This window comes from Oryzias latipes, chromosome 24 (assembly GCF_053564925.1).
Source record: "Oryzias latipes strain Hd-rR chromosome 24, Olatipes_Hd-rR_3.1".
Classification (NCBI taxonomy): Eukaryota; Metazoa; Chordata; class Actinopteri; order Beloniformes; family Adrianichthyidae; genus Oryzias; species Oryzias latipes.
The window spans coordinates 16833106-16844603 of NC_136260.1; the positions used below are offsets into that span (position 1 = coordinate 16833106).

Consider the following 11498-nt stretch of genomic DNA (forward strand, 5'->3'; position numbering starts at 1 on the left):
TTTTTGCCCTTGTGCATGTTTACTTATGCAGATGAAGACACATGTCTCCTAAGTGTAGAGTTGCCGGTTCCATAACTTGTGGTTCTGGCTGGATGCTGCCGTCTTCAGACAGTTTTCCTACTGACTCCCCCTGCGGTGCATTAATAGGTTTGTGCAAGGTCAATGTCGTCTTTTGGGGTTGTCATAATGTGAAGGTGCTTTATTCCTCTGGAAATAGAAAAAGAAAGACAGCTTCAGTTTGTTTGGTGGGTCAAGTTTTCCTTTTCTTTAGAAAAAGTTGCTCTGCAGCCTTCACTGAGGACAGTTGTTCCACCACAGATAAAATCAAACAAAAATATTCAAATGCTTCTTTCATGAGACATTTAAAGGGTCAGCTGGTTGTTAGCCCTCGGTTGGAACTGGAAACGCACAAGAACTCCACTTCCTGTTAAAGAGCCACTCCGATCATCCTTTGAGCTATTTTGAAAGCGTTCCCAGTGGTCTTTTAATTATGATTATGCCATTTTTAGGTAGCATCAAAAATCCTGTGTCATTTCTATGGAGTCATTTTTATGCCACTTTTCATAGGACAACACTTACAGTTCTGAGTGTAAAACTTTAAAAAAAAAATACCATGCTCTTGAAACAGAGGAATGCGCTTTGAACTGAAAAATACATGCAAAAAAACTATTTTTACTCAAGAGCAATTCCCTCTCTTCTGCGCACAAAATAAACATCAACCTTCATGTCCATGCCTGTGATTGGCTGGTTTTTGAGGCACATTTTAATTTGGTCTTGCTCTGATCGAGTGCAGTAGAGAGAAATTTTCTTGAGTAAAAATTATTTAGATCGCACATGGTTTTCAGTTTCAAGAGCAATATTTTTTGGATTGCAGATATTTTTAAGTTTCAAGAGAAAAATGATTTTGATTGCATGTATGTTTGAGTTTCAAGTGCATTTTTTCTGTTTTAAGTTACGCTTGGAATAATGCACAAAAATCCCTCCATAGTTTTCCAGGACAAATTTTGTAGAGCGGCAGGAGTTCTTTCAACATTTCCAAGCTTCTCCAACTGCATTTTTTTGTCTCCTCCTGATTCACAACAGTTTGAATAAATAAATTTTGAGCTTAATTTTCGTTATATATCTCCATCTTGAGAAAAACACAAGAAAAACATGGTAACCCTTGTGCTATCAGAGGCATTTTAAAGTTGGGAGTTGGGTCATCTAGACCCACCAGACAGTGCGCTAAACCTTGTTTCTTCAATGATTTGTGATCTTCACTGGTGTCCATGGATTACATGAAATCTTTCCACCTTTATCCACCTTTGTCATGGTAGGGAGAACACGTCAATGTAAGGGTGGGGTCATCTAAGATAGCACAAGGGTTAAAAACACCAAAAACACAATTTTTATCAGAGAGGGTCTTTAACTAATCTGCTTAGAGAACATTATTTTTCATATTGGTTTTGGTAAACTATGCTGTTGCCTATTAAAAAGCCTTTTTTCCACCTTTCTTTCATTTGGCCTGAAAACGACACAGACTCACAACTGCTATTCAATTAAGAACAGATTGTTGCACAAACTAAAAAGAAAATTTAGTATGAATAAGAAAAGTCCGACCTGTTTGCTCAGCTGTTGGACAGGACAAGTTAAAAAAAATAAAAGAAAATCCAGACTATAATATGTCAATCATAAAATGTTGTCTATTTACCACTACATTTCAACTTTATGAATTACACTGTGGATTTATTTACCTATGTATTTTTGCTGCTAATCATACACTGTTCTTGCAGTCTCCTTGCATTCACACCGTAGTGAACCACACCAGTGTTCACTTAACCAAAACCCTGTTTTTGGTGGGGGCAGAGTTTTCATGTTTGTTGAACAGTTCATTCAGCTTTTTACACCTCTATCCATCCATCTTCTTAACCCGCTAAATCCCTCTTAGGGTCACAGGGTTGCCGGAGGCTGTCCCGGCTACTGTTGGGCACAGACGGGGGGAAACCAGGTCGTCAGTCTGTTGCAGGTTCGGTTCTTACGCCTGCCAAGTAAAGCAAACTGTCCAAAACCAAACATTGTTTGGTTGATGATGTGTTAAGAGTTTCTATTTTAATTACTTTACTCTCATCCTGTTGGTATCATCTTTTTATAATGAGCTTTTTTGGAGAATTTATTAACCTAGATTTGAAGTCAAAGCTTTACTTGAGTTTGAGTTTTTTCTAGATTTAGGATCTTGTAAGGACACCAGGGAAGTTTGGGAGGGTGTGTGGTGTGGGGGTGTTGCAGGTATGTCTGGAATCCTCCACTTTCTCCCTGGAGCTGGTAAAAAAGAAGGTGGTCCAACGAGACAGACAGACAAGGGTTTATTTTAGCAAACAGCCACATGTGACAGACCAATAATATGCCTTCAACTTCTTACTTCCTTTTCATTCAAAAATGAAGAAAATTTGAGATAAAATAAATAAGAGTGCACAGACCAGCTAAGAACTTGGAGAAATGGCGACATCTTTATTTGTTTTTTCCTTAACAGAAGACATCCACAGAGGGGGGCAGAGAGAGTGGAAATGTACTGAGTTTATAGAGCCAAGAGGAGGGAGCGAAGCCCAAAACTGACTGAGCCCTTAGATTAACTGTCTTGTGTACATAAACAAAAATGCATATTACTTTGCTAGCGAAATAGTGTGTCTGTAACATAACAGGTGCCTGTACATAGACTAAAAACTGAAGTCTATTAAAACTGGGCTTTTATTGATCCAAGCTTTTAGCCAGATGGCATTTTTTTTCTAATGAAACTATAAAAACTGTGGAAAATAACCTTATGCCATGTGGTGGAAATTAGCTTTGGAAGTTCCACTTACATAAATGTAAAAAAAAAAGTTTGAAGGATAGTCTTCATAATGGAGGAATGAATAGATATGGATTTGCTTTCTCTTGTTTTGTTTCCTCCTATTTTATGAAGACCATGTGCTCATCTGAATGAACACTCAAATATGTTTTCAACTTTTTTAGAACAATGCTTCATTTGCTATATTTTGTTATATATGGTAATATATTTGATTTTATAGTTCCTGTTGGTCCTTCTTTTGCACGATTCTTGTATATCTTAATGCTGAGTTTGGTCTGAAAATTTTCTAAAAAAAGAAAAAAAAATTATCGTAAAAAAGAGGTATTGCAGTTTTTCAATTATACATGCTTAATCGTCAAATCTGCATTTGTTGAGTTGATAGTCATTGTGTAAAACATAACTTTTAGATTCCTGAATAAAAGAATTGACCCATTGGTGATAAAAAACTACATGTTCCCTCAAAAATCAGTTTTATTACTTAAACAGAGTTTTTCTGTCTTTATTTTGTACATTTTTTAGTAAAGCCTCAGATGTTCTACCCCCTGATGCAAACAAAAAAATCAACAACATGATGTAATCATCCTTGTTTTCTCTCCAAAGGTGGATCTCATGAGGAACATCAGTAAGATCCCGCCGCCGTTCCTCTACACACGACACGTCCACTTCCTCAATTTTAGCAGGTATGGTGTTGCAGCAACAGATATTGATCTCCTATGGCAGTTATGCAGAATTGTGTTTCTCTTTGTCTCAGGTTCCGGATAGAACAGCCCGTCTACATCAATATAATCAGAGACCCCATCAACCGCTTTCTGTCCAATTATTTCTTCCGTCGCTTCGGGGACTGGAGGGGGGAGCAGAACCACCTGATCCGAACACCGGGCATGAAGGATGATGAGAGATACCTGGTGAGTCTTTTTCTTCAATCTGTATTTGTGTTTTTCTTGTGCATTTTGTGTTTTTTCCTAATGCATTAGACTCAAATTTGAGATGGAAATAAACACAAAATAAAAGGTTAAACACAAATCTGGTAGATGTTAGCTTTCGAACATAAACATTTTTCTATGATTTACAGCTGTCTTTTAAACACTAGGTTACCATTAATTCAGATTTCAATATAAAGAAATATATTTCAGTATTATTTGATGCCTATATTCGACAAATTGGACATTTTAACATTCTCCTCATTTCCTCACTCACACTGCCCACAAGTCCATTGACTCCCTATTTAAGCTGTCTGAATCAACTCTACAGGTGTTTATGGTTTGGAATACTGATGTGTTTTAGAGTCCTTACCATTGCTGCCAGAAAGTCTTTTATTTTGTAGTTTAGAGGCCAGTTTTCATCACATCACGAGAGAACACTGTACTGAAACAAGCTAAGTAGTGTCTTCTTCATGTAAACTGTAATTATACGTTCCATAAACTAAGACGGAGGCAGCAGCAGAACAAGGCTTCGACAAGAATGACACTGCAAGCTGTCGATTGTTTTGGAGTTTTTCTGCTGCAAATTGCAAGGCCACTGCAGCCTGAAGTTAACCCAATATTTAAATCTGATTATGACTTCAATTACAGACTTGATCCACCACATGAGAAACGGGTCTCACATCTGCCTTGCAGACCCACTTCATGCACCGTGTTAAAGCCAGTGCCTCCAGTATCTTACAATTAGCAGGCTTTCTTTGACTTTCCAAATTTAGTATAAGATACATAAAGTTATTTTAGCTCATAGTCCCTCTTAAAAGACTTCAACAGATTTACATTAAATGCAGAAGAAGTAGGCAAAAACAGAAGGTGTTGTTGCCATTGTAGACGTCAGGTCGGTGATTATTTTTGCGTTGAGGTCATGTATAATCGAAAACACATGTACGATCCAGCCGTTTGTGCTGCAGCCCTGCATGCTGCTGGAGACCTCAAGAGCGGCGTAAGAAGGAGTAAATGTCAGCGTGGTTTGAGTCTGACTGGCTGTAATTAAGTATCGCACTGCTTTCCCTGAAGTTTTTGACCATGTGAGTTGAGTTATTAAAGTATGCAGAGCACAGGGGCCCCTTGCTACAGCTACAGGGGAGGGAAAGGCTATATTGCTGTGAACTGGCTTACCTGCCTGCGTGTTGTAGCAGTCCCATACTTAAAGTTAGGTCTGGCAATGGTTGTGTGGGAATCAAGTTTTTTGTTTTTTTTAAAGTAACATTTTATTTTTGTGAAAATGAACTTTTTTTTTAATTAAAAAGTGTCATAAAAATGGCACTTTGTCCAAAGATTTTTCTTTTTATTTCTTATACTGATGTCTCACACAAAAGTGTGTACATATGATGCTTTACATCATATGTACGGCTAAACAACTTTTACTGTAACCCAACGTTCATGATCAAGAAAAAGAAAAAAAGACAATAAACATGAGGCTTTAGCCTCATCCTTTTTTGTTGCTGGTGGTTATTGTTTAAGATTAGTAATAATATAAAGTTTTAAGGACAAAATAAACGTCGACTTCAATGAAAATAACATTAAAAAACATATTTGAATCACTTCTTTTATGCAAATGTCACATTAAATGTCTGTGTTCAAGCTGTCACAGCTGTTTTCTCAGCTTCATTGGATTTAGAGGGAAAACCTTTTTGGCACCAAACTGTCCAGGGTGTACCCCGCCTTTGCCCGACGGTAGCTGGGATAGGTGCCAGTTGCCCTGCGACCCTGAAAGGGATTAGAACATGGATGGAAACTTTTGGCACCCCTTTTAATTCTTGCAAAAATGTTGACGTGTAGTGATTCATCTTTCTAATATCTATGTATATATATTTATATTTATATCTCTTCGCGTAGGCATGTGTACCTTGCTGTGGCAATAAAGATGTGGAGAGGCGTCGGGGAAAGAACAGTCAACAAAGTCAGTTTGCTTTTCAGGAGCCTGATGCACGTGCCGCTGAGACATTCCTGTGGTCTGCTTGGATTTTCCGTCAGCTTCCGCGCCCCTTTTTTATGCACACATAAGGCATGCAATGGTCACTTGGACGTGTGAAATTTGCACAAACTCAAAGCACCGATCTGGTTTGAGTCAGACACAGATAAAATGTCAACTCTAACATAATGTTGTTCAGGACAGATTCCCACAGTGATTAAACATCATTTGCTGTCAGTTAACCTGACATGTCTGTGCAATAGGAGCAGACATAATCCTGACACCCTTCACTGTCATTGTCATAAATCATGCCTTAGCACGCTATGGCTTCTTAAGCAAATTATCTGCCTTACGTTTTATTGCATAACACAATAATGATGCATTCTAAATACACATTTGACACAAACGCACCCTAAAATATAGCAAAACAATTATAAATGAACGGGGTTATGTTGATCGTCCTACAGCCTGAGTTTAGTTTTCATAGCTGCACCTCTGTCTTTTGAATCGCTAGCAGTTTATGACAGCATAATCGAAGAAAATGTCTGTTTACTTCCTACGTAGTTACACAAAGTTGTTTTCTTCTCAACAAAAAGAAGCATTTAGCATGGAGTAGTTGCTGAAAATATGAACCTCATATGAAAGGATGAACTTTAGTGGAACAGTTTTCTGTTCAAAGCAGTTTGTGCTGCCCCCTTGTGGCAAAAAAAACACTGCACAAACAAAAACAAGTTCAAAACGACTTTATTTTTTAATTTTTTTATATTATTTTTAAGCAGGTTGAGACTTTAACTAATGCAGAACATAATTCTTGTACAAGTGTCTGGTTAAACACTTCCTTTGTGCAGCCTGCTGTCCTTTCAACTTTGAGAAGTGAAAACACAGCCAGTTTCTTTGGAAAGAATTACTCAAAATGTTGCTAGCTCTGTATTTTAAAGCCATGCACGGTAAATCGCACTGAGGTAAAAAGTAAAAGCCTTCAGTATCACAAGGCCTTACAGTAAAAGCAAATGCAAATTAAAATGTAAAAAAAAAAATTATTATCAAGAGTGCATTTTATTGCACTTTGGACTAAAACACAGTAAGAAGGGAGGCAAAAATCCCTGCAGCTCCTTAAAAATAATATTACGTTTTTCTGAACTGTGCAGTTTGTGTTTGGCTGCCAGTAAAAGAGATGTCCCCCATGTCTCATTTCCTCTCACAGACGAGGAACTTCAAGTCTGCTTTTGGTATGATTTGATATGATAGTTTAACCCTTGTGCTATCATAGGCATGTTAACATTGGGAGTTGGGTCATCTAGACCCACTAGACAGTGCTCTGAACCTTTTTTCTTCAATGATTTGTGATCTTCACTGGTGTCCATGGATTCCATGAAATCTTTCCACCTTTATCCACCTTTGTAATGGTAGGGAGAACACGTCAATGTAAGGGTGGGGTCATCTAAGATAGCACAAGGGTTAAAAACGAAAACACAAGGAAGAGCTTTGGGTTTTTGAGAAAATTGAGCAACAATGATGAAATGATATGAAAATTAAGATGAGTGAGGCTGTTACGCCAATTTTCTGCATGATTAGACAAGACCTTTTTTTTAATCGGCACATATACACAATATATATCAATATAATACAAGTTTGATGCTGGTACTGGATGAAATTTTTTTTTTATTCAAAATATACAATAAAAATGGCCTTTTAACACCTTCATGAGTCTCAAAATGGTCCAATGCACACACCAAACTCTTTGACTGAAAAGCACTCTGTCTGTAAATGTTACCAGCTGCTATCTAACGTTCATTGTTAGGCCTGAGTTGCAGTTTGTGCCTCCCAGCACTTTCCGACTCAACCTAATATGCGTGTGAGCTCGATAAATCACCTCTTTTTAACTCCGTCATTACAAACTTGAGAGGGGGGAAACTTGAGGAGGCTGTGTTGACATCAAATATTTCATTAACATTTAAAAAGCAAGGAAGAGCTCCGTTAATTGCCTCATCCCATGCTTATGTTTTTGTGTGTCGGGGGGAAAAAAACACAAGACTGTTCTGCTGCACAGAGGTACTTTCCATTAACTGGGTTTACGTCACTGGACATTAGACGACTGGCTTCTTAATTCTGAGCTGCTGACCTGTTTCACTTCATGCGTGTGTGCTTCTAATCTTTTTTTCACTTTTTCCCCTGATGTGTTTTAATGGCTTTCACAGACACACAAAAAACTCCAAATCTGGTTCTGGTCTCTTTAGTGTTGACATCTTTATCATGAAATCCTTTACAGAGTCTAGATTGGTCTGCTTTTTTTTTTAGTTATTTTTTTCCTCAGTCTGACTAAAAACTTTCTTGCCTTCTGGGCTAAACGTAAAGTAAAAGTAAGAGCTCCCTCTAGTGGTTAATTAACCAAACAAATGCTACCAGAAAGATGTGATTGCTGCCAAACTAAAAGCATGTCTATTTGTTTGTCTGATTTCAGGATATAAATGTTTGTATTCTGGAAAATTACCCAGAATGCTCTAACCCCAGAGTTTTCTACATCATTCCTTATTTCTGTGGGCAACATCCTCAGTGCAGGTATAAACCTTGTTTTGTTAAATAGCATTTAAAAAAGCTAACTTTAAATAAGATTTTTTTTTTTTTATGTTGCCATTAGGGAACCAGGAGTCTGGGCTTTGGAGCGGGCCAAACAGAATGTGTTAGAAAACTACCTCATAGTGGGGATCCTGGAGGAGCTGGAGGAAGTCCTGCTCATGTTGGAGAGGCTTCTACCACACTACTTTGCAGGGGTGCTTAACATTTACAAAAGTCCAGGTTGGTAATGAACAGATCATAATTACAAAAAATGATTTTATTCAAACAAAACAAAGTCTGAATATGAAAATATGCAAACACAAACCAGACCTGTGGTCAAGATGTTTTTTTTGTTTGTTTTTACAAAAGTTCCTCCACCACTGCGTTTTATTTGTGAAAAATACGACACCGCTTTTTGTATTAATTCAGTTGTTTAGTCTGAAGTAGAAACACAGTTATTATTCATGCATTAAAATAGCATTGCATTATACACTTGCTGTTTTGTTTTTCTTTTACCAAAAGGATTACCATATTTTTCTGAGAATAAGTCGCGGGGTTTTTTTTGTTGTTTTTTTGCATAGTTTGGCCAGGAACCGCAATTATTCATTTATCCTTCATGATCGATTTTCAAAATCGGAGTCCCTGATTGGTCAAAGTTCATCCTGGATTTAACTTTCTACGCGAGTAAATGGCCGCACATTTTGTACATAGTCTCGGTAGCAAAATTGCGTAGCTATGCGTTAACACAAGAGTTTTGAACCTGGAAACATGCGTGTTTGCATGGACTTTTCATTGGAAGTGGTCACTTGATCTCACGTTGCCGATGGCGACGTAAAGGTAGCATCACACTGAGTTTGGCGGAATTGTTCCTTGTCACTGATTTAGTGATTTGAAGTGATATAAAGAGTTTAGTTTATTAGTTAGCATGTTCTTTATGCTATGGTTATCTAAATAATTGTTGTTTCTTGAAGCTAAATAAGCATCAGCAGTGAAACGTGCAGATATTCAGTCGTTATTGTTAGTAATTCTATAATGATTTGCCTCTCAAGATGAAATGTCTGTTCTTGTTCCCATATTTTGTTAAATAAATTTCTCCCAAAAGTGCAACTTGTTGGTTCCTGCAACTTAAAAAAGGGTAGTAAGAAGCAAAGCCCCACCCCCTCAGTAGTTAAATCACTCATTTGAATGTGTCTCCTTCTTTGACCTCTTGTTTTTCATTTTCTTCTGACTTTTATTGCAGAATATAAAAAAATGGGGAACATGACAGGGACAGTTCGCAAGCAAACGCCATCCCTCGAAGCCCTGAAAGTGTTGTACCACCGCATGCGCTACGAGTACGAGTTTTACAATTTCATCCGTGACCAGTTCCATCTAATGAAGAAAAAGATTGGACTCAAATCGGCGGTCAAGGCCCCGGCATATACGCCCGCCTTCCTACGGGAACTGGCCCTTCGGACACCTCAGCCTTTGGATGAGGATGAAGAGCTGGACTCAGACCTGGAGGATGCCAACAGCTGGCTTGTGCATCCCTAACATCTGTATCATGAACTATGAATCTGTCAAATCAATGAAAATCCCCCAAAAAGCTGTTTTCAACTTGTTTTTGGTCCTTTCATGGTTGTGAAATCATAAGAACGAAAAAAAAAAAAGGGTCTGTGACAGAGGAAGATAATTCAAGCAGAAATTGCTTGAGTGAAGCTTTACTTTAATTTGAGCTTGTTTTAGGGTTCTTTAAAAAGTATATTGCTAATAAAAGAGCTTTAATCTCCAGGAGAGATTAGAGTCAAATGATGTTTTTGGGAAATAATTACAGTGATTCCCTGGAAAGATGTTTATAATTTATGAAAGGGCTTGTGTCCAAAAATCTGGGTGGTGAGTACTAAAGTGCCAAAAGTTTTGTGTCAGTATTGTCCATGACGTCTGTAAAGTGCCAAATTTCACTGAGAGTTCCAAGGACATCAGAACAGCTTTATTTAGTTTAAGTTGTTAGATATGACTATAAATGAGGATGCACTCAATTATGAATTCAAAGAATTCCAACTGTGTGTGCATTACTGATTAAATCTGAAAATACTGTTGGTTCATTTTTTGTTTTTAGTCAGTTTTTGGGTATGAGATAAACAAGGGTTTTGGATCCTCATTTTTAATCCAAAAACGGATGAAGCTTTCAGAATCTGTGTGTGAAATGTTGGATTGAAAAGTCATTTTTATTTTTGCCAGTTTTATTCAGAAAAAGTGTGTGGGCTTTTACAGATCCGTTAATTACCGTCAGCACAGCTAGTCAACCAGAGAATATTAACTTTAAGCTAAAATGTGCATTTCTGTGTCCCATCTACCATTGTTTGTACTTAATCATGTGGTGTATGCAAATTTAATTTATTGTTTGTCTTTTTAACTCATTGCCTTTTTTAGATGAAATTCTCAGGAAGGACAACTATGCGTAACACCTTGATCATGTTTTTTTTTGTTTTTCATTTTGAAACTGGCTGTAAAATTGTGCTCTTAAAAGGTGACTAGAATTGGCTCCATATCAACAGTTCAGAACATGTTTATTCCACAAAAAAAGAAAGAAAAAGAGAATTTAACCATTCAGGATTATCAAAATAAATGTCCTCTAATCATGACAGTAAAGCATCTTTTTTTTTACTTCGTACTCTAACATTTGTAAAACACAACAGTAACACAGAGCTTAGTGTAACGTTGGGAGTGGGGTCATCTAGACCCACTAGACAGTGCTCTGAACCTTTTTTCTTCAATGATTTTTGATCTTCACTGGTGTCCATGGTTTACATGAAATCTTTCCACTTTTATCCACCTTTGTCATGGTAGGGAGAACACGTCAATGTAAGGGTGGGGTCATCTAAGATAGCACAAGGGTTATGAAGATATCATGCCTATCTTATTTTAAAAATTATAATTTAATTTTGGCACGGTGGAACAGTGGTTAGCGCTCTTGCTCACATCATGAAGGCCCCGGTTTAAGTCCAGGCTGAGGGATCTGAAACAGAACATAAATGGGGGACCTTTCTGGGTGAAGTTTGCATGTTCTTCCCTTGCATGTGTGGGTTTTCTCCGGGGACCACCAGCTTCCTCCCACCGTCCAAAAACATGCTTCACAGGTTCATCGGTTACTTTAAATTGTCCCTAGGTGTGTACGTCCGTGAGAGTGCATGGGTGTGTGATTGTGGCTCTGCGACAGACTGGCGACCTGTCCAGGATATCCCCT

General features: G+C 37.8%; 1 protein-coding gene across 2 annotated transcripts in view; it reads left to right on the plus strand.

Moving 5' to 3' along the window:
* The window catches only part of usta (uronyl 2-sulfotransferase a), a 59162-nt gene extending 48259 nt beyond the window's left edge, over window positions 1–10903 (plus strand). For both annotated transcript variants that reach the window (XM_004083493.5, XM_011491622.4), the window contains 5 exons: window positions 3425–3504; window positions 3576–3729; window positions 8178–8275; window positions 8355–8512; window positions 9513–10903. In XM_004083493.5, coding sequence (XP_004083541.1) covers window positions 3425–3504; window positions 3576–3729; window positions 8178–8275; window positions 8355–8512; window positions 9513–9805 — 783 coding nt within the window. In that variant the 3' untranslated portion in view covers window positions 9806–10903. The remainder of the gene's footprint in view (window positions 1–3424; window positions 3505–3575; window positions 3730–8177; window positions 8276–8354; window positions 8513–9512) is intronic.
* Window positions 10904–11498: the final 595 nt, after the last annotated feature.